We start from the raw sequence: 23571 nt of genomic DNA, 5'->3' as shown, positions 1-23571 counted from the left end.
GAAGGTATTTGGGGTACTTAAATGCTCTCAATAGCTGCTATTTAGCGTCTTTGCACAAGTGGTGAAGAATAGGATTTAGCAGGTTGTTTTTTTTGGCAAAAATAAGTAGTCCCAGCAAATTTGGGGTACATGAAATGGGTGCTAGCATAATTAAAAATTGCTAAAGTCAGGTTCTAAAAAACGCACCTTCAGCAAACACCCTCAATCAAAAAACACCTGGGGCATACTTGGGAGACCCCCTGGAGTCTATTTCGCTAGTTTTCAAGTTTTTCCCCCAACTTTAGGTTTTTTCTCCCCCAAAACGAAATAACTTTTTTGGGGTGATCTAAAGTAATTGTTTAACTTTTTTTTGTCGCAGTTTACCTTTGGAGGACTGTCCCATGGCTGCTGGTGTGTTCCCACAACTTTGCACCCCAAACCCCCAATTCTGCACTTTTTTTTCACCTCCATTCAGAGGCAAATTTTTTTCCGCTGGTTACAAGTCGCAGAATAAGTTCTCGCCTAGCGAAATTACGTCATCGGCGGAAACTTTTCGCCGAGAAACAGCTTATCGCAGCTAATTCAATATGGCCCTACATCTTAATTTAGCGTCTGACTCGCATCGAAGCTGCCTCCGAAGTCACTTATAGTGTACTGGGTACTTAGGATTAGTATTGTTGTCGCAATGGAGTTAGTATAAAGTCGCAAATGAAGCAAAAACAATGCGTGGCTCAACCCGCTCCGGTCTTTTGCCTTTTTTCCCAGGTTAGTGTCCGAGTTGGACACCGCTTCTGCGTGCGATGCCAGCGACGTTCACTAGTGGGGTTGTACTTTCGTCACACTAGTGATGCGATTATTATTCGGTACAATACTGTGTGACAGGAATGCATGGTGTCACTTAGTCGCATCATATGTGGCGTTCCCACCAGGGCTGTTTAGCGGTATTTGAGAATAGGTCAGCGTGGACACAGCTTGCATATAGGGATCCGTTTCGATATATATAGAGCTGTCCCTCAGTATATTAGGCTCTGCAACAAGTGTATCATTATTGTGTTATCTGTTAAGAATTTGGACGCTTCCTTTAGCGAGAAGCTCCCCTCCCTCACCCAAGTAAAACCGCCTGCCGCCTGGTATTCTGAGAAATAAACAAGACGTAGGCTTGTGTGGGCACTGCTGATGTTGGAATGTGATGAGCGCAAACGGCAGAAAATGGCCTCAGCACAGGGAGTTAGAAAACCCTCAGCTGCGGAAGGCAAATCCTTACATTTTAGAGTAGGGATCCATTGTCCCACATCGGTTCCAAACAATAGTTTTGTATATAGCCAGATGCTACTTTTGGGATTGCAGTAACCGTGGCGATGTCTTAAAAGCCAAAGTTAAACAACAATACTACTCTCTATCTAGCTACGTTTACTTTGCGTCGGGGGAATAAAAGAGGCAGTGTTATCCTGGCAGGAGCAATGTTTTAAGGAGAGTAGTATTGATTTAGGGTCTGGTAAATGACATATAAAGAAAGTATAAACAGCAATGTGAGTTCAACAGTCACGCTGAACTCTCTCCTCCCCTGCATACACTATTATGTGCCCGTTGTTCACAAAGCCGCCACGGACCTTTTTGAAGAAATCTTTTTTTTATAACTGATGTCGCCGAGGTCTAGTTTGAAAAGCTGCCGAGCGATTGATTTTCTTGACAGCGTGGGTCTCGAAATCCTTGCTGCGCTTGAAGCCTCGGCTGTTTTCCTTTGAAGTCTCTGTTCCTTCTTCGCCATCTCCTCAAATGCTGGGGGTTTTCTGTACCACAAATATTTTCCCTGACATGTTAAATGGTCCAGAAGTGAATAGGAAGATTGACCTCATAACCTGCGTTCATTAACTTGACCTTTAAGAAATGCACTTTGCAAAAAAAATAATAAAAAAAAATAGAGCTCCCCTTTTATTTAGCAATTGCAAACTTAGAATTTAGGAAGAATAATACAGATAGTGAAATATTGACACATTTTGAGTATATTAGGTAATGCAGATGTTGGATGATGTAGGAAGGTGTGTAATGATGTAACAGATGTGAGGTGTACAGTATAAGTGGGTGAGGATAGGAGATAATGTAGATGTTGGATGATGTGTAATGATGTGAGGTGTACAGTATAAGTGGATGAGGATAGGAGGTAATGTAGATGTTGGATGGTGTAGGAAGATGTGTAATGATGTAACGTGTGAGGTGTACAGTATAGGTGGGTGAGGATAGGAGATAATGTAGATGTTGGATGATGAGTAATGATGTGAGGTGTACAGTATAAGTGGATGAGGATAGGAGGTAATGTAGATGTTGGATGGTGTAGGAAGATGTGTAATGATGTAACATGTGAGGTGTACAGTATAAGTGGGTGAGGATAGGAGGTAATATAGATGTTGGATGATGTAGGAAGGTGTGTAATGATGTAACAGATGTGAGGTGTACAGTATAAGTGGGTGAGGATAGTAGGTAATGTAGATATTGGATGATGTAGGAAGGTGTGTAATGATGTAACAGATGTGAGGTGTACAGTATAAGTGGATGAGGATAGTAGGTAATGTAGATGTTGGATGATGTAGGAAGGTATGTAATGATGTGAGATGTACAGTATAAGTGGATGAGGAGAGTAGGTAATATAGATGTTGGATGGTGTAGGATGATGTGTAATCATGTAACAGATGTGAGGTGTACAGTATAAGTGGATGAGGATAGTAGGTAATGTAGATGTTGGATGATGTAGGAAGGTGTGTAATGATGTAACAGATGTGAGGTGTACAGTATAAGTGGGTGAGGATAGGAGGTAATGTAGATGTTGGATGGTGTGTAATGATGTAACAGATGTGAGGTGTACAGTATAAGTGGATGAGGATAGGAGGTACTGTAGATATTGGATGATGTAGGAAGGTGTGTAATGATGTAACAGATGTGAGGTGTACAGTATAAGTGGGTGAGGATAGTAGGTACTGTAGATATTGGATGATGTAGGAAGGTGTGTAATGATGTAACAGATGTGAGGTGTACAGTATAAGTGGATGAGGATAGGAGGTACTGTAGATATTGGATGATGTAGGAAGGTGTGTAATGATGTAACAGATGTGAGGTGTACAGTATAAGTGGATGAGGATAGTAGGTAATGTAGATGTTGGATGATGTAGGAAGGTATGTAATGATGTGAGATGTACAGTATAAGTGGATGAGGAGAGTAGGTAATGTAGATATTGGATGATGTAGGAAGGTGTGTAATGATGTAACAGATGTGAGGTGTATAGTATAAGTGATTGAGGATAGTAGGTAATGTAGATGTAGGAATGTGTGTAATAATGTGAGGTGTACAGTATAAGTGGATGAGGAAAGTAGGTAAAGTAGATGTAGGAAGGTGTGTAATGATGTGAGGTGTACAGTATAAGTGGATGAGGATAGGGGTATGCATTTATGATGCCGACGGTCGCTATGCCGACTGCCGGCATCTCCACTACAGAATCCCGGCGAGGTTTCTTTAACCTACGATCGAAGGGATGCCGAGCACTGACAGCCACGCGGGGGGGTAGGGTTAGGTTTAGGGTTCCAGGGGGACTTAGGTTTAGATGGCGGGGAAAGGGAGGGTTGGGTTTAGGCACTTAAAGGGGGGATTAGGGTTAGGCACAGGGGGGGGAGGTTAGGGTTAGGCACCCTAAAGGAGGGTTAGGGTTAGGGGTTAGATAAAACTTACCTTTCGCACGATTGGGATTTCCTTCCACGTCGGGCTGGCGCTGCCGGGATTTGATCCTTGCGGCCGGCGGTGTAACATATGTATTAACAGATATGAGGTGTACAGTATAAGTGGATGAGGATAGGAGGTAATGTAGATGTTGGATGATGTAGGAAGATGTGTAATTATGTAACAGATGTGAGGTGTACAGTATAAGTAAATGAGGATAGTAGGTAATGTAGATGTTGGATGATGTAGGAAGGTGTGTAATGATGTAACAGATGTGAGATGTACAGTATAAGTGGGTGAGGATTGGAGGTAATGTAGATGTTGGATGATGTAGGAAGATGTGTAATGATGTAACAGATGAGAGGTGTACAGTATAGGTGGATGAGGATAGTAGGTAATGTAGATGCTGGATGGTGTGTAATGATGTAACAGATGTGAGATGTACAGTATAAGTGGATGAGGATAGGAGGTAATGTAGGTGTAGGAAGGTGTGTAATGATGTAACAGATGTGAGGTGTACAGTATAAGTGGATGAGGATAATAGGTAATGTAGATGTTGGATGATGTAGGAAGGTGTGTAATGATGTAACGTGAAGTGTACAGTATAGGTGGGTGAGGATAGGAGGTAATGTAGATGTTGGATGGTGAAGGAAGGTTTGTAATGATGTAACGTGAGGTGTACAGTATAAGTGGATGAGGATAGTAGGTAATGTAGATGTTGGATGGTGTAGGAAGATGTGTAATGATGTAACGTGTGAGGTGTACAGTATAAGTGGGTGAGGATAGTAGGTAATGTAGATGTTGGATGATGTAGGAAGATGTGTAATGATGTAACAGATGTGAGATGTACAGTAAAAGTGGATGAGGATAATAGGTAATGTAGATGTTGGATGATGTAGGAAGGTGTGTAATGATGTAACGTGAGGTGTACAGTATAAGTGGATGAGGATAGTAGGTAATGTAGATGTTGGATGGTGTGTAATGATGTAACAGATGTGAGGTGTACAGTATAAGTGGATGGGGATAGTAGGTAATGTAGATGTTGGATGATGTAGGAAGGTGTGTAATGATGTAACAGATGTGAGGTGTACAGTATAAGTGGATGAGGATAGTAGGTAATGTAGATGTTGGATGGTGTAGGAAGATGTGTAATGATGTAACATGTGAGGTGTACAGTATAAGTGGGTGAGGATAGTAGGTAATGTAGATGTTGGATCATGTAGGAAGATGTGTAATGATGTAACAGATGTGAGGTGTACAGTATAAGTGGGTGAGGATAGGAGGTAATGTAGATGTTGGATGATGCAGGAAGGTGTGTAATGATGTAACAGATGTGAGATGTACAGTATAAGTGGGTGAGGATAGTAGGTAATGTAGATGTTGGATGATGTAGGAAGATGTGTAATGATGTAACAGATGTGAGGTGTACAGTATAGGTGGATGAGGATAGTAGGTAATGTAGATGCTGGATGGTGTGTAATGATGTAACAGATGTGAGATGTACAGTATAAGTGGATGAGGATAGGAGGTAATGTAGGTGTAGGAAGGTGTGTAATGATGTAACAGATGTGAGGTGTACAGTAGAAGTGGGTGAGGATAGTAGGTAATGTAGATGTTGGATTATGTAGGAAGATGTGTAATGATGTAACAGATGTGAGGTGTACAGTATAGGTGGATGAGGATAGGAGGTAATGTAGATGTTGGATGGTGTGTAATGATGTAACAGATGTGAGGTGTACAGTATAAGTGGATGAGGATAGTAGGTAATGTAGATGTTGGATGGTGTAGGAAGATGAGCAATGATGTAACGTGTGAGGTGTACAGTATAAGTGGGTGAGGATAGGAGATAATGTAGATGTTGGATGATGTGTAATGATGTAACAGATGTGAGGTGTACAGTATAAGTGGATGAGGATAGTAGGTAATGTAGATGTTGTAGGAAGATGTGTAATGATGTAACATGTGAGGTGTACAGTATAAGTGGGTGAGGATAGGAGGTAATGTAGATGTTGGATGATGTAGGAAGGTGTGTAATGATGTAACAGATGTGAGATGTACAGTATAAGTGGATGAGGATAGGAGGTAATGTAGATGTTGGATGGTGTAGGAAGGTGTGTAATGATGTAACAGATGTGAGGTGTACAGTATAAGTGTGTGAGGATAGTAGGTAATGTAGATGTTGGATGATGTAGGAAGATGTGTAATGATGTAATAGATGTGAGGTGTACAGTATAGGTGGATGATGATAGTAGGTAATGTAGATGCTGGATGGTGTGTAATGGTGTAACAGATGTGAGGTGTACAGTATAAGTGGGTGAGGATAGTAGGTAATGTAGATGTTGGATGGTTTGTAATGATGTAACAGATGTGATGTGTACAGTATAAGTGGATGAGGATAGTAGGTAATGTAGATGTTGGATGGTGTAGGAAGATGTGTAATGATGTAACATGTGAGGTGTACAGTATAAGTGGGTGAGGATAGGAGGTAATGTAGATGTTGGATGATGTAGGAAGATGTGTAATGATGTAACAGATGTGAGGTGTACAGTATAAGTGGATGGGGATAGTAGGTAATGTAGATGTTGGATGATGTAGGAAGGTGTGTAATGATGTAACAGATGTGAGGTGTACAGTATAAGTGGACGAGGATAGTAGGTAATGTAGATGTTGGATGGTGTAGGAAGATGTGTAATGATGTAACATGTGAGGTGTACAGTATAGTGGGTGAGGATAGGAGGTAATGTAGATGTTGGATGATGCAGGAAGGTGTGTAATGATGTAACAGATGTGAGATGTACAGTATAAGTGGATGAGGATAGGAGGTAATGTAGATGTTGGAAGGTGTGTAATGATGTAACAGATGTGAGGTGTACAGTATAAGTGGGTGAGGATAGTAAGTAATGTAGATGTTGGATGATGTAGGAAGATGTGTAATGATGTAACAGATGTGAGGTGTACAGTATAGGTGGATGAGGATAGTAGGTAATGTAGATGCTGGATGGTGTGTAATGATGTAACAGATGTGAGGTGAACAGTATAAGTGGACGAGGATAGTAGGTAATGTAGATGTTGGATGGTGTAGGAAGATGTGTAATGATGTAACATGTGAGGTGTACAGTATAAGTGGGTGAGGATAGGAGGTAATGTAGATGTTGGATGATGCAGGAAGGTGTGTAATGATGTAACAGATGTGAGATGTACAGTATAAGTGGGTGAGGATAGTAGGTAATGTAGATGTTGGATGATGTAGGAAGATGTGTAATGATGTAACAGATGTGAGGTGTACAGTATAAGTGGATGAGGATAGTAGGTAATGTAGATGTTGGATGGTGTAGGAAGATGTGTAATGATGTAACAGATGTGAGGTGTACAGTATAAGTGGGTGAGGATAGTAGGTAATGTAGATGTTGGATGGTGTAGGAATTGGTGTACAGCAGTACATCTTGCAGGCAGGAGGGAATAATGGTGGGCTGTGGCGGAGAGTGTGTGGATGTAATAACTGTGGTCACATTAATGGCTGCAAAGGTTTGAATCCTTTCCATTCTCTTTGTTCTGTGTCATTAGTGCATACGTATAGGTATGTATATGTCTATATACGTATGAGCTACAATACAGCAGCAGATTGCTATCATTAAGGTTGGTGGCAATGTCACTTTATGTAGTTTTATGCATAAACCTGAATACACGGTACACTGTCCTACCAATGTGCAGTAATGAACGTCTGGAGCTGCAACATCATATGAAAAGATCAGAGAGACAGCGTCCTTCAGTCTGCAAAGGTCAAGTTGTTTTGTGGCTGCTCCTTTAATGACAAACGGCTGATTACAGTGTGTATTATGCTGCCAAACAGGAGACCGCATTAAAACTTCGCCACTGTGCAGAGCAGTCAGATGGAAAGACAGGCTCGCTGGAGTTGTTTCAGGCAGTGTTTGTTCACATCAATCAGTCTCTCCCTCCTCTCCATCACTTCCCTATACATTTGCATTGCTGGATGGAGAGAAATGGGCCTATTTTCTGCACCATTGAGTGCAGCTTCTTTGACGACTATACAGAATAGTCCTATTCAGCTCGCTACCGGTGTCCTGACCTCCAATGTCAGTTCATCTCTGTCAAATCGGCTCTCCTGCTGGCATCCCGGTGGGCTTTCTTCCACTTCTCACACAACGTACCCACGCCCATGGATATAACCGCCATGAGTATACCTTGTCATTACATCAACCGCTTTGTATGATGTGAGGGAATATGGGGGAGATGTACTAAGCTCTGGGAAGTGATAAAGTGGAGAGTGATAAACCAGCAGCCACTCAGCTCCCAACTGTCATGTTTGAAAAATGACAGTTGGGAGCTGAGTGGCTGCTAGTTTATCACTCTCCAGTTTATCACTTCCCAGACCTTAGTACATCTGGCCCTAAGTCTGTTGTTTATTTTTATGCTTCCGGTGGCCACTGAAATCCTTACGCATGTCGGGGGGGGAATAATGTTTTCAGGTGCTACATCCCCTTATTACGGCACCTACGTCGTTTTAGTCATTCATTGGAAATGTGCACAGGAAGCTGGACAGACGACAGATCATCGAGTCTACATTCTAGTTGGTTAATAAGTGGATGTGTGACGATTGTTTCAAATCTGTGGGGTCTATGTACTATTCCTCAGATAGAGATACAGTACCAGCCAATCAGCTCTTAACTGTCACTTTGCAGGCTGTGTTTGAAAAATGACAGGAGCTGATTAGTTGGTACTTTATCTCTGTGAAATTTATCTCTATCCGAGGCATAGTATTTTCTACCACATTGACATGCACACATTTTGCCAGAAGCCGATTAACCTGGCGTTACGTCGTTCTTTTGTGGAAGGAAACCGGAGTATTTGGTGGAAACATACGCAAACACAAGGAGAACATGCAAACTCCACACATGACTTTGGTAGGAATCAAACCCCTGACCTCAGTGCTGTGAGGCAGCAGTGCTAATCACTGTGTTACCGTGTTGCCCACAATTGTTTTTACCCCCTACCCATTTCCAAACTCTAGTCAAAAACACCTTAAATAGAATTTTTTTTTTTTTTTAAATAGTTTACTTATTTTCTTGCTATGTTGCTTATATTTCCTACCTAGTGCCAAGGTCAGTATGCTTGGGCTGGAAAAGTACATGAAAATATTATTAGAGAAGCTCCTTTCTGTTTGTGTAAATCTTCTCATCTTAAATTTCCCATCACATGCCCACACTGGAAGCTGCCATTTTGTGCAGTGCAACGGTATTCATAGGAATGACGACGGGCACCACACTAGGACCCACTGATACTCCTGCAGCTTTTCTGAGGTGGATGTTCGTTGGTTCAGCTCACAAAATGTCTGCCTTGACTACAGTCTCTATACCAGATCAAATTGATGGGTACATTTTCCTCGAAAATGAGTTCTTCCCACAAAATGGCTGCCTTCATGCAACATCAGTGGGTATAATTGAAAATGGCAAAGAATTTTTTTTTTTTTTTGTAGAGGAAAGTCCTAGACATAACCTGCTCTTTGTTTCATGTCAATCTGTAGGTATACAGCTGAACAATAACAAAAACAACATTTATTGACATCATTAGTGCAAGAAAGAGGTTTGGCACCAATGCGCGTGGCCGGTAAGGGGTGGGGGGAGAGATGCTTTGGGCCTGCGGTCACATGAATAGGATAGGCTACATAGCAGTCTGTGCACAGGGCACACAGTGACATTGGTGAGATAGGTGTGGTACAATGTGCACTGACGGTAAGGGGTGGGGGGAGAGATGCTTTGGGCCTGCGGTCACATGAATAGGATAGGCTACATAGTCTGTGCACAGGGCACACAGTGACATTGGTGAGATAGGTGTGGCACCATGTGTGTGGCTGGTAAGGGGTGGGGGGAGATGTGCTTTGGGCCCGCGGTCACATGAATAGGATAGGCTACATAGCAGTCTGTACACAGGGCACACAGTGACATTGGTGAGATAGGTGTGGCACCATGTGTGCTACTGGTAAGGGGTGGGGGGAGAGGGGCTTTGTGCCCGCGGTCACATGAATAGGATAGGCTACATAGCAGTCTGTGCACAGGGCACACAGTGACAATGGTGAGATAGGTGTGGTACCATGTGCACGGCTGGTAAGGGGTGGGGGGAGAGATGCTTTGGGCCTGCGGTCACATGAATAGGAGAGGTTACATAGCAGTCTGTGCACAGGGCACACAGTGACATTGGTGAGATAGGTGTGGCACCATGTGTGCGGCTGGTAAGGGGTGGGGGGAGAGGTGCTTTGGGCCGTGGTCACATGAATAGGAGAGGTTACATAGCAGTCTGTGCACAGGGCACACAGTGACATTGGTGAGATAGGTGTGGTACCATGCTCGGCCGGTAAGGGGTGGGGGGAGAGGTGCTTTGTGCCCACGGTCACATGAATAGGATAGGCTACATAGCAGTCTGTGCACAGGGCACACAGTGACGTTGGTGTGAGTGGTGGGTGAAGGCGCTGCTGCCACCTGTCTGTATATCGCTGCTGGTCACGTGGGCCACTCCTGTGACAGGGCAAAGCAATAAACCTCAAATAAAAAAAAAATGTTGGCAGAAACTATTTCATTGTGGGCAAAGTCGTGGGCAACAGCTACTATAGTATATAATATAGCGTAATGTGGAAGTAAAACTTGAAAACATATAATGATGATTGATAGAGCTGAAATTATCCTGCAAGTACAACGTGTATACGGGTGTGTGCTACATGGTGTTGTGCATTTATCATGACCTCTTTTTTTTATTTCAGCCGTTCGGTGTTAACCAGCCGGGCCCGTACGTGATGTACACAACAGTGGATGCAAATGGCTATTTGAAAAACGCGTCAGGTAGGACGTGACTCTTGCGTGTGTGCTTTGTGCAGTAGCGGCAGTCTACACTTTGTGTTTCCATTACTTATTGCATTGGTGGGGTCTGTATAACCAGGGGCCGTGTATTACGTCTGGTCCCACACTAGCACATCGCTGATCTGTTGATGCAGATTTACGAATCTAAGCACATTGTCCAGTTTATTGTGTGACATATGCTGTGTTTTGTACATAGGGCTGATTCAGAGTTGGGAATAGAGAGAGAGATCTCTCTCAACTGATCATCTTGGTGACACCATGCTGCACTGCAAGGGGGGGGGGGGGGGCAGATTTAAATGTGCAGAGAGATTTAGATTTGGGAGGAGTGTTTCCAAACTGGCATGTAAAATGTAGAGTAATAATAAAGCTGTGCAGTATTTGTGGGCTACATGTAAAAGCAGCCAGTATTTACCCTACATGCAAAAAAAAAAATAATGTATTTACACCCCTTGCATTGCAACATGGTTTGTCCAGGTAGACAGTTAAGTGCTAATTCTCTCTCTATTCCCAACTCTGAATCAGGCCCATAGTGTGCTAGAAAAATGAAATACATTTAAATTATAATTTGTTTTGGAGAGATTTTTTTTTTTTTTTTCCTAAGGAAAGTACTCCAGTGTGTGCAGGATTTTCTGTTGCTTGATGAAGCGGTCACGCATTCTGCCATACTATGTGGTACTGCCCATGATTGTCTGTGTTTAGTTGTAATCTATGTATAATAATGCATTTTACTGCTACAGAACAAGCAATATTGCCGCATGTATCACCGCAGATGCTGGGGTATCGTACTCTGGTCCTGATTCAGACCCATTCGCTATCTGCGTACGCTCGCTGGATGCGCATGCAAATTTGTCAGTGACGCCACGGGAAGCGATCACTCGCAAAGGCATAAGAACGCCCACCATATCTTAGCCAGCGGCCACTTTGTGTATGCGTACGCCCAATCGCACAGGCAGAGCCGCCTACCAGCACACGTCATCTCCAGGAAGTGTATTAAAACATTGGTACATCGAGCACCATCGGATGTGAACGCAGTGCTTGAGGTAGCTTTACCCTACCGCAAGCATTGCGAGGTAATCAGTGTAAAAAAAAATGGCAAGTGACGTGTACTATGACGCTGCCTGTTAATTATGCACGCCTCTGACACGGCGTTGAAACACTCAGGCACACCTGCGTTCGCACCTCCAACCCCGTTATTAGTGTCCTGCCCCTGTTACCACCCACAAACGGCCTCTCCTGTCACTCATTACCCTGGGCTGCCTTTGCTGGGCGAGCGAGAGGGTTGCCATCGCAGTGTGTAGTTCGCGCACACGCAGAATGAAGCGTACGCAGAACATCGGGCCGCTTGCGAACGCACAGTGCGAGTGAGCGGCTCTGAATCAGGCCCTCTGTCAGTACCATACACAATGCCTATATGTTACTGTACAAGAATACAGAGTGACCTATTTGTTGTTGGGTTATACTTTCCCTTTAATATCTCAACGGTTCACTCTCTGTATCCCTAATAGCTGTGATTATATACAAATGTGCCCACATACATCTATCCTCCGTGCGTTACACAAAACGTGCGAGCGCCGTGCAACTTTCTCCCTTTACACTGCATCTTATTCACTAAGCGACGCGCAAGCAGCTTCTGCTGATTAAAATGATTTGTCGCATGCCTATATTCTATCTACAGCTGCGGGTTCGACCGCTCGTGAAATGCTACGTTACAGTCCCAGCGGCTGTAACGTAGCATGTCACACGCAGTCGCCCACAGAATATAGGCATGCCGCATATCATTATAATCAGCAGAAGCAGCTTGTGCGTCCAATCCGCATGGCTTTGCAAATAAGACGCACTGTAAGGGAAAAAGTAGAACGAATAGACTCTGCGCTACCGAGTCAAAGGACTGTTTAATGTGCAAGGTGGCCAGATGCACGTGGACACCTCTGTATGTGTGAGCGGGATGTGTAGAACGTACAATAGCTCGAGCGTCTTTCTCGCCATATTCTGCATCTCGCACAATGGGCGGTATTCAATTCGATTCGCAGCCGCTGAAAAGTTTCGCCTGCCGGACTTTTCGCCCGCATCGCGTCTTCTGGCTGCGGAAACGTATGGTGCGCGTCCCCGATATTCGCCGTATTCAATTCCAAAACAGGCGAAAACAGCAGGTGGCGAATGCAGAACAGGCGGAAAGTGCTGTCAGAATTGGGGGAAACCAGCCTGAACCCCCCAAAAAGGTGCACTAACATTGGGGATCAATGTAGAGGTGTCCGAATAGCCCTAATAAAACTTTTTGGGGTACTTATTTCAATAGCTTCTAATTAGCGTCTTTGCACAAGTGGTGAAGAATGGCATTAAGCAGTATTCTTTGGTGAAAAGCAGTAGTCCTGGCAAATTTTGGGTACTTGAAAATGGGGGCTAGCATATTTTAAAGTCTCTAAAGCGATGTTTTAAAAAAAACGTGAAAAACGCACCTGCAACCTTAAAAACACCTGACCCATCCTTGCAGACCCCCAAGAAGTCTATTTCGCTAGTTGTTATGCTTGCCTCCCCACTTTCTGCTTTTTTTCGCTCCCAAATTCAAAGTACTTTTTTGGGGTGTTAAGTTTTTCTCCGGGATTTTTTGACACCGTTGTCCTTTGGGGGGCTGTCCCAAGGATTCTGAGTGTTTTCCCCACATTTGAACCCCAAAATAAAAATGTAGCAATTCTTTTCTCCTGCTATTACATTGCATTGACTTTCCGCGTAAGCGAAAAGCGTCTGGAATTGAATACGGAGATAAATTCCGACCTAGCGAAAAGCCGCAATCGGCCATACTTAGACGCGGAAACCGGCTTTTCACTTCTAATTGAATACGGCCCTATGTGGGAGGATTCTAGAATAGGTCTGTAAATGTTACCATACAAGATCCAGGTGAAATGTTTACAAGACCAGGGGACTCCTGCAGATATCTGACTGCTAAGAGGGGAGGCAGGAGGCGTTGCGGCCTCACCCTGGTATTGCCAGTACCTTCTAGTGTATAGACATCAGTCACTGCCCCCGTGCCTGAATGCAGGGGGGGGTTACAGGGGGAACGCATGGGGAGGTGAGCAAGCAGCATCCGAATTCCGCCTCAGGACCAGCGCTGACTGAATGGCTCCATCGCTTCGTGCGCACGCCATTTCTGAAATGGATAACCCCATCATTCGTGACATTGTTTTACTATTAAATAGAAGCTCTCAGCAGGTTTACTTCAGTCACACTACATTTAAAGTTAATTAAGGGGATTGTGTTTAAATGAAGCAGCATAATCTCAAGTGGAAATGAGTGTTGAGAAAATAATCTTCAAGCCACACAAGATGTCAGATATTTCTTATCTAGCAGGAACATTCCATACCGAGCAGTTATTAACCTTTTATTCTAATCAGACCTTTGTACATATTGTGCCAACCTGCCAGTCAGCACTTTACGGAGAACGTTCAATCAGTCGCCTTTACCTTCTTTTCCACACACTCTCACACTCACTCACAAGTGCACCTCGCACATTTATGCGGACCACTCACACATCGCCCACTTCTATGCTTACCTCACCCGCCCACTCGTTTACACGCTCACCTCGCCCGCACCCTCACTCTCTCTCTCTCATGCGCCTCGCACACTCCTCCCACACTTACGCACCTCGCACACTAGCATTAACCCACTGATATGACTTTGGGATGAGCAAGTAAAACCTGCTGGGTAGCGTCACTAGTTATAGGAATCAGTCCGTGTCACCAATCTGATGTCTTTCTCACAGAGTCATGTGACTGGCGTACCGGTATGACTATTAGCTAGATCTGTACCCCTGGGGGATGGGGTCTAGTGCTTGTGAAGTTCTATACTGCCCTCAGCCATCTCCCCTCCGAACACCCGTTAATTGCTGCGAACAATATTAGCAAATCTCCCACTGTGGGACACATGTCTCTGGGCAGGACAAAGCCCCCCACCACTGCACCCTGGGTAAACTGGTAAGTATCATGGGAAGATAGGGCCTGATTCAGACCCACTCGCGAGCGGCTGTCCGCTCGCAAGTGGGTCGATGGTGCGCATGCGCGAGACGCAACGAGCGAAGGACTTTCCTTCGCTCGTTGTGTCTGATCAAAGGGGGCGTGCTGTCGATGTTGATTGACAGCACGCCCCCTTTGGTGGGCATGCCGGGGGCGTGCCTCCCAGACGGGGGCGTTCCCAAGGGAACGCCTACCGTCAGAAGCCGGCCCCACTGACATCACTAGTGATGTCAGTGGGAGTGATTTTGGATAGAGCCAAAATCGCTCCAGGCCTTGCGGTTGAGAAACTCAACCGCAGGCTCTGGCTCGCAGTGGCGATGGTCGCGATGGTCAAGACCATTGCGACCATCAACCTGCACGCTCGTATAGGCTGTGGGTGGTGACCCACAGCTATACGAGCGTCCAGGAGGACGCTCTATAATTATGGAGGTGGGCCCTGATTCAGAGCGAGCGCTCTGGTCAGAGCGTCCGGCTCTGAATCAGGGCCATACTTCCAAAATATTGCAACATCTGCATAGATAGATAAAATAGAGTAACTAATTTTTATACCTGGTTTTAACTTCCAACAGAGATTTTCCATTATTTTGGATACTGCAAACCAGCCAATAGGATATTTGATGCTTTAGTCCTCAGTGCTCAGCTCTCTTACAGAGGCCCTGATTCAGAGCCGGACGATCTGACAGAGCGCTCGCTCTGAATCAGGGCCGGTCTTTTTTTTTTTTTTTTTTTTTTTTAAGAACTGCCTCCTGGCCGCACGCATAGCTGTGGGTGACCACCCACAGCTATAGCGAGCGGCCAGAAAGATGGTCGCGATGGTCAAGACCATCGCGACCATTGGGCTTGCGACGAGACCCTTGTGGTAGGGTCTCGTTGCCGCAAGCCCCAGAGAGATTTCGGCTGTAACAGAGCTGGAATCTCTCCACTGACATCACTTGTGATGTCAGTGGGGCCGGCGCCAAACAGTAGGCGTTCACATGGGAACGCCTCCGTTTGGGCAGCCACCCCCCCAGCCTGCCCACCAAAGGGGACGTGCTGCCACTCAACATCGACAGCACGCCCCCTTTGGTACGAGACCCGGAGCGACGGTTTGCCCGTCACTATCCGGGTCTCGCGCATGCGCACGACGGAGCCGGCTCCGTCGTGCACATGCGCTCTGGGCCACCATCGACCCGGTTGCGAGCGCTCAGCACTTTCGACCAGGTCTGAATCAGGCCCAGAATTCAGAATACAACAATGTGACCCTAACACCTTTCAGCTCATGCTGTATTGAACACATCTTGCTTTCACCAAGGGGATGGGATAGATACTATTATATCTTTAGTTCAACTAATTCATTGTCTTTGCATGCTTTGATATGTTAGCATCCAATCATGGGTGTGTTTAAGCTATTTATGTTTCTCCGCGGAATCGCACAAGGTTACTTACATGTGGATAAGATGTTGCTACATTTATCCGTTCCTTTTTTTTTTTTTCTTAATGCTGCTCTCTTGTTGGAAGTGATACATTTTGCTAACAATTACATTTTTAAACCGTTGAACGGAGTCTTCACATAGTGTCTGGGATGTAAGATCCGGTCTCATTTCACTTTAGGTGCTGCAATCCTCGTACTGTGTTAATGTGATCTAATGGTTGGCTTCGAGTCAACGCTCGGGGACTAAACGGTTATCAATAAAATGTTACATTTTCCCCCCCTTTTGATCCAAACATCTCCCCTTATAAAGCAACAAATGATAGAAAGCTCTGTAATCATAGTCTGGCAGCCATTGACAGGTGACAGTGGGTGGCGCGATAACCGATGCCATTTATTGCGCGCGTCCACACAAAGCATCTCTCTCTGCATGTCCCCGAATGTTACTCAGCGCTATTGATTTATCGGACACATTTTCATAATTTAGGAAAGATGATAAACGCCTTATGCCGAGGACAGCAGAAAGCGTTCCTTGCTTAGAAATCTTTACCGAAGTATAATTTGCAGTGGATTGGTTTACTCAGCACCGCTGGGCTCCACACACCTCATCGGCTTACTCTAGAGCATTGATCTGCACCCATTCATCCATGGTTTTTTTATATTATTATTTCTATATTGCAAAACTTTGAACTTTTAACCTTAATATTGCTCATCTGCGTCCTTTTTGGGTAAAGTCTCTTGTGCATTTATCTGCAGATGAAACTGATCATTAGCACTACTGTATATAGAAATAATTACTGGAGAGAGGTTACAAGGGGCCTGACTGCTTAAAGTACAATGTAAAGCTTCACGGGATGGATAATGTCCTACTTCCCAACATTCCGGTATAAAAATCAGGACCGTTCTGGCTATGCCCCCATCCGCCAAGTCTAGGCCTGAAGTACGCTCTATTACGATCCCAGATGAGGAAAACAACGCCCCCTGTGGCTGGCAAAAATCAGGACTGTCGGGTAGGTGTGCAATGTCTCCTAGCCTAGGTGTCAGGTTTATCCAATTTTGGAGGGTCAGGTTGTACAGCCATGGGCTACAGTAAGGGAATAAAACAGCAAAACTATTGAAATATTGACATCTTAACCTCGATTCCAAGGCTACAGGATGTATATAAGACATTCTTACTCTATTTGATAATGTAGGTCAAAGTAAATGAGATTATAGAAGAAAAAAAAAAAACAAGAGTGTTTTTCTATCCAGTTCTTGTTAAGAAACCGTAACTTTTTCTCCCCGCCCCTCTTCTTTTTTCGTTTTTACTCGGCTGCACTAGAGAGAGATTTTATTTGAGATTGGCAGAGGGCTGTTAGAAGTGCTGGCAGCTCAGGGTATCATTTTCCTACCCACCTCCAGCATCTCTCTCCACAAGACCCAGGGGGATGGGAAGAGTTAAAGGCAACGAGTGCTGTATAATTTCATCTAATCCCTTTGCCCATGCCTTAATCTTCCTGGGCTCTCCAAGACTCTATCTGCGCTCTGTTTAAAGGGATGAAGACAGATGCAGATTGACAGATCCGCCTCGCAGTTACAGCCCGAGCAAAAGACTTCACAGTTTCCCAGCTTAAGTCCCAGTTGGACAGATACAATGCAGACTCATCGGGTTGCTATTAAAAACCGCAGTTCTTTTTTCTTTTTTTTTTCTGTTATACTTCTTTTTTTCTACTTTTTCTTTTTTTTCTGTTTTACTTCTTTTTTTCTTCTTTTTCTTTTTTTTCTTTTTTTTTCTGTTTTACTTCTTTTTTTCTTTTTCTTTTTCTTCTTTTTTTTTCTGTTTTACTTCTTTTTTTCTTCTTTTTTATTTTTTTTTATTTTTTTTATTTTCTTTTAAAAAGGGTTTGTAGCAGTTTTCCCAGCAATGGGTGCCCTGCAGTCATTGCATTCATAAGCATGGGAAGATCAGTGATATCTCAAAGGGACTGAGGAGAAAGCCATGCTTCCAGCGGCAGTGGGATTACATAGTAAGCGCTTTATACCGTGTGTGGAGTAGTTTGCGCATATGTCTCCCAGATGCTCTCATGATGCAGTAACATGCCCAGTTCTGACATGGAATATGTCTGGTACACACCTACAGAAATAAGTGTTATCTGCTGGCTCGGGGCCGCTCGCGGGTTAAACGCTGGTTTCTGATTGAATAGCTCTGGGCACTTTACCCAGGAGAATAGAGCGCACAACACTTCCCACAATTAATTGGATCTTTCCCTAAAGCCAGGTACACACTGAGCGATGTTCACGGTACGGTATGTCGGGCCAATTTATCGTACCTCAGTACACATTATAGCTAGGTAATGAACGACGGAACGATCCCTCATTCCGTCCTTCATTACCTGCAACGGCGTTGTTTTCGCCACCTTTGCATGCTTTTAGTCGATTCTTTTTCCATGCGCGCTCCCGCTTATTTCCATATTCAATTACAAAAGATGCGAAAAGGCAAACAGGCGAAATCGGCAGAAAGCGACACGTCCCTGAAATTTTGGGGAAATCAGTCTGTACCCCAGGAAAAGCTGCACTAACATTAGTAATCAATATAGAAGTGTCCTAATAGCCCTAATATAGAAGTGCCCTAATAGCCCTAATATAGAAGTGTTTTGTGTTCTTAGTGTCAGAATTGGCTCTTATATGCAGAAGTGCTGGAAAATGATAGGAAGCTGTTTCTTTTGAGGTCAAATTTGGGGTACATGTAAATGGTTACTAGCATATTTTGATGTCTCTAAAGCTTAAAAAAATATTAAAAACACCTGCTGCAGCCACGTGCATTCCCAAAAACACCTGTCCATATAGCCCCCCAAAGTACCAGGCCCCCCACTTTTTACCCATTTTCCAACACTTTTTTTTTTTTTTTTTTTTTCTCAATTTTTCGGCCCAAAAATGACATGTTTTTGGGATCTTCTCAAAAAATGTTTTACGTTTTTTGGACTGATTAGTCATTAGGGGGGGGGGGGTGTCCAAAGGGTTCTGCACCAAATCCCCACAAATGCACCCCAAAATTTTGATTTTGCACCTCCAATTCGCCTAGTTTTTTTCCGCTTAGGTGAAAGCTCCTGGAATTGAATTCGGAGATAAGTTGAAAACGGGCACATCGGTGAAAACTTTTCTCTTCACTTTTCGCGGCTAATTGAATACGGCCCTTACTATGACTCGCCAGTGCTAGTGAACTGGGCTTCACGCAGGACCACAAAGCCCCAGAGTGCGGCAATAGGTGCCGGAGAGCGGCAGAGGGATCCGGAAGGATCCCTCTTTACAACCTGGGACGCTGGGAAGGAGCCGGGGTGTGGGAGCAAACACCATCTGAAGATGAAGTCTATATTTTTGAAGATTGATGAATTTATGTCCCTCTACTAGTCTGGCATTGAAAAAAAGGGGGTGTGTTTAATTATTTAAATAAACATGAGCATGCCCTGTGTGCTTCCTGCTTCATGCCCTGACTTCTTTCCTTCATGTGCTGTGATGTCACTTCCCAGTGCCACACTTCTAGCCTGTCAGAGGAGGAGCAGCAGACACAAGACTAATGCTCGCCTCCTCCCTCTGCCACTCATTTCCTTCCCCCTGGGCTTTTGAGGGGGAACACCGTTTAATGAATAATGGATATCCCGCAATCCCTGTCACTGCTTCATGTAAAAGTGTTTTGTTCCCCGGCGTGAATAAAACTTTGCCTAGAACATAGGGATCTAGTTTTTCATCACATCAGCCATAGCGCAGAAATTAATGTGACACTGAACTTTATATCCCCCAATACAAACACGTTAATGCATTTGAAACATGAAACATTTTTTCTAGATAATTCTGTTTGTAATGTACATTTATTATTTGCTACACGAATCGGATTTCTGGTATTTCGTTCCATTCATCTGCCTATATAGCACCCCTCCTGTTTTCTCTCTCCGGTTATAAGGTCGCAAGTGCAATATGATAGGAGCACCTTCACACCGGCCAACTACTCCATGCCTTACTAGGAGCACCTCCATAACACCATGCAACTACACCATACCTCACTAGGAGCACCTTCACACCACCCAACTACTCCATGCCTCACTAGGAGTGCCTTTACACCACCCAACTACTCCATGCCTCACCAGGAGCACCTTCACACCACCCAACTACTCCATGCCTCACTAGGAGCACCTCCATAACACCAGCCAACTACTCCTTGCCTCACTAGGAGCACCTTCAAACCGGCCAACTACTCCATGCCTTACTAGGAGCACCTCCATAACACCATGCAACTTCTCCATACCTCACTAGGAGCACCTTCACACCACCTTAATTACTCCATGCCTCACTAGGAGCACCTTTATACCACCCAACTGCTTCATGTCTCACTAGGAGCACCTCCATAACACCATGCAACTACTCCTTGCCTCACTAGGAGCACCTTCACACCAGCCAACTACTCCATACCTCACTCGGAGCACCTGCATAACACCATGCAACTACTCCATACCTCACTAAGAGCACCTTCACACCACCCAACTACTCCATGCCTTACTATGAGCTCTTCCATAACACCATACAACTACTCCATACCTCACTAGGAGCACCTTCACACCACCTAACTACTCCATGCCTCAAAAGGAGCGTCGTAACACCACCCAACTACTCCATGCCGTACAAGGAGCACCTTCACACAAACCAACTACTCCATATCTCACTAGGAGCACCTTCACACCACCCAACTAGATCATGCATCAATAGGAGCACCTTCACACCACCCAACTACTCCGTGCCTCACTAGGAGCACCTTCACACCACCCAACTACTCCTTGCCTCACTAGGAGCACCTTCACACAAACCAACTACTCCATGTCTCGCTAGGAGCACCTTCACACCACCTAATGATTCCATGCCTTGCTAAGTTATGTGACTGGCGGTCGCAAGGCCGCCGGTCACAATCCCGACGCCGGAATACCGGCTAGGGATTTATGACAGGCGTCAAGATACCGACGCCTGTCATAATCCCAACACCGGAATGCAGAACGACGCGGGCCCGAACGAGGTTCTTAGCCGTGCCTGTTCTCTTAGCCTCGGTGGGGGAGAGGGTTAGGTTTAGGGCACCCTAGGGGAACTTAGGGTTAGGCACCCCCCGGGGAGGGTTAGGCTAGGGGAAGGGGGTTTAGGGTTAGGCACCACCGGGGGAGGTTAGGATTAGGCACTAGGGGGGAGGTTAGGCTTAGGCACCCCTAAAGAAGGGATAGGGGGGGGAGAGGGGGTGTTATCTGTACTTACCTCCGCTGTCGGCATTTCCTCCCATCGGCCAGCTGCAGTCGGGATTACAATCCCATTCCCTAGGAACGCCTTCACACCACCCATCTACTCCATGCCCTGCTAGGAACACCACCCAACCGCTCCATGCCACACCAGGAGTGACATCGCTGAGGCAAGAGGAGCAAGCTGAATATATATTGGTGTAACCCATAAATGGCTGCTTCTACTGTATTCATTTTGAATGGTACTAAATGAACCAGCATTGACTTGACACAGTCAATAATTTGAAACCACCACAGGTATGTAGGACATTGGTATACGTATCTACGGAATTGTGAAATTTCCTGCTTGGCTGGCTTCTGTCGCATGCTAGGAAGAGCGCGGTTATACGAATGACAAGTTCTTTGTGCTCCCAACACAAGGAAAGTCTGACATTATTATCATCTGCCCAGCTACCAAACGGGGGCATGTATAGGAGCCAGCAACCTATAGAATGAAATAAATGTCTCCGCACGCAATCATTTCAAACAGTTTAAAGCCTGAGCCCCCAGCAGTCGGTCAGTGTAACCAGCCGTAGGAACAGGATGAATTAATAGTATTGATCTGGATCTAGTATAGTACTTGGTAATGCTTTCTAGGCCAAGCCATTAGCTGCAAAATGTGTTCACATCTCTGAGCTTCACAAAGAATAGGGACACACTCATCCAGCGCTTCTATAGTGACTGGCGACTCCGCCGTGTGGTTTGATCCCCTTCCAGCAATAGCTCGGTAGGTGAGTCAGTGAAAGCTATTGTCTCTGCCGAATACCAAAGGAACATATGTCACTGCTGCCAATGCTTGTACACACCGGTAATATCGCCTTCCTTTACAGGCACTTTAATAGGCAATGTTCACCTTTAGATAAGGTTAATTCCTTAACTAGCATTTACCAGCCTTCCTGCCTTCGTTATTAATGCATTTCATTCTCCTTTTCTACTTCAGGGTCCATAGGGTATCCACAGGATACCTTGGGGTATAGGTGTGACGTCAGTCGCAGGGCACCAAAGAGTTAAGCTTTCAGCCTCCCAGGATGCACTAGGTCCCCCTCCTATACCCCGCCCCCGGGCCAAGGCACCTCAGTTTAGTTTGGTGCCCGGCCGGAGTCGGGTGCACCTGTTGGAGTGGGGGCTAGAAGAGCCCCTGAAGCTTATTCTTCATGCAGCTGTGGCTGCACAACTGGATGTACAGCATGGACAGTCAGTCCTGACGTCCATGCTGTCTTCCCTACACCCCGCCGGTACCAGAACGCCGGTACTGATCCGGGGATGCTGGTGGGCGTCTGGGGTCACAGCTAGCGGTGACCCCAGATGCTCCGGACCATGGCCGGATTCAAGGGGGACAGAGGTAAGCAGCGGGGTCCCGCGGTGGGTCCCCGCTGATCACATGGTCCTAAGTCCCCAGGCAGGGGGCTCCCTGGGGACTGGCTGCAGCGTGGAGCCAGGCGACCAACCTGCGCTTCCACTACCCCCTGGGACAGCGGACCGCAGCAGAGCGGTAGCGCTGCGGCGTCCCAGGGGTTAAATGCATGCCAGGGGAGCGCGCCTTCCCTGTCTCACAGCCGGCGCCTCCCCCGCTGCACACAGCCCTCTCTGCATGCTGCCGACTGGTCCTGTGGCAGCGCTCCTCCCCCAGGCCAGCCTCCTCTCTGCTCCTCGGCGGCCATCTTCTCCAGAACGCATGGTGAACGCTGCTGGAAGCGCTGGACGGAAGCATCGTGGTCTGGGTCCCCCCGCATACCTCTCCTCCGCTGTGGTCAGGTCTGTGTATGCAGCGCTGTGTCCTACCAGGCCCTGTGTCTGTGTAGTTGAGTGATCAGCGCTGTTAGTGCAGGAATTGTTATTTCTCTGCATTGTATGTGACTGTGCTAGCGCTGCTGCCTGTAATCTTTTCTTCATCTAAACTGTCAGCTTTATTACTGTCCCTGTTCTTTCTGCTAAAGCCCTTGCGGTGCGGTGCTGCAGGGTGGTCTCTCGCCTATTTAATACTTAATTGGTGAGAGAGGTCACATACGTGGTGCCATCATGTCTGAAAGTGATTTTCCCCTCCGGCTACAGTGTACCACGTGCAAAGTACCGTTAGCGGAGGGGGAGGGTAGCGCGGAGGGCCTTTGCCGGCAGTGTTTGTCCATGGCGCGGCCTATTACGGTTACAGCACCGGTACAGGAGCCGCCCTGGGCTTGTTTCGCTCAGGCGTTAACAGCTTTAGTGGGCCAGTTAGCTCCGCAGCCCGCGTTTACTCCGATGGGTTTGTCCCAGCAGTCTGTGGTGTCGTCACCCATGCAGGGGTTCCCACGACAATTGGTGGTACCCCACAGTC

The 23571-nt window shown here is 45.7% G+C and overlaps 1 protein-coding gene across 1 annotated transcript in view; it reads left to right on the top strand.

Moving 5' to 3' along the window:
* ITFG1 (integrin alpha FG-GAP repeat containing 1) overlaps positions 1-23571 on the top strand; it is a 270576-nt gene that overhangs the window by 177865 nt on the left and 69140 nt on the right. Inside the window, exon 14 of the mRNA XM_088458986.1 lies at positions 10458-10536. Coding sequence (XP_088315112.1) covers positions 10458-10536 — 79 coding nt within the window. The remainder of the gene's footprint in view (positions 1-10457; positions 10537-23571) is intronic.

The sequence above is a fragment of the Taudactylus pleione genome, unplaced genomic scaffold (assembly GCF_031769625.1).
Source record: "Taudactylus pleione unplaced genomic scaffold, aTauple2 ptg000885l, whole genome shotgun sequence".
Taxonomy (NCBI): domain Eukaryota; kingdom Metazoa; phylum Chordata; class Amphibia; order Anura; family Myobatrachidae; genus Taudactylus; species Taudactylus pleione.
Note: the sequence above shows the minus strand (reverse complement) of the source record. Positions and strands in the feature narration are given on the sequence as shown.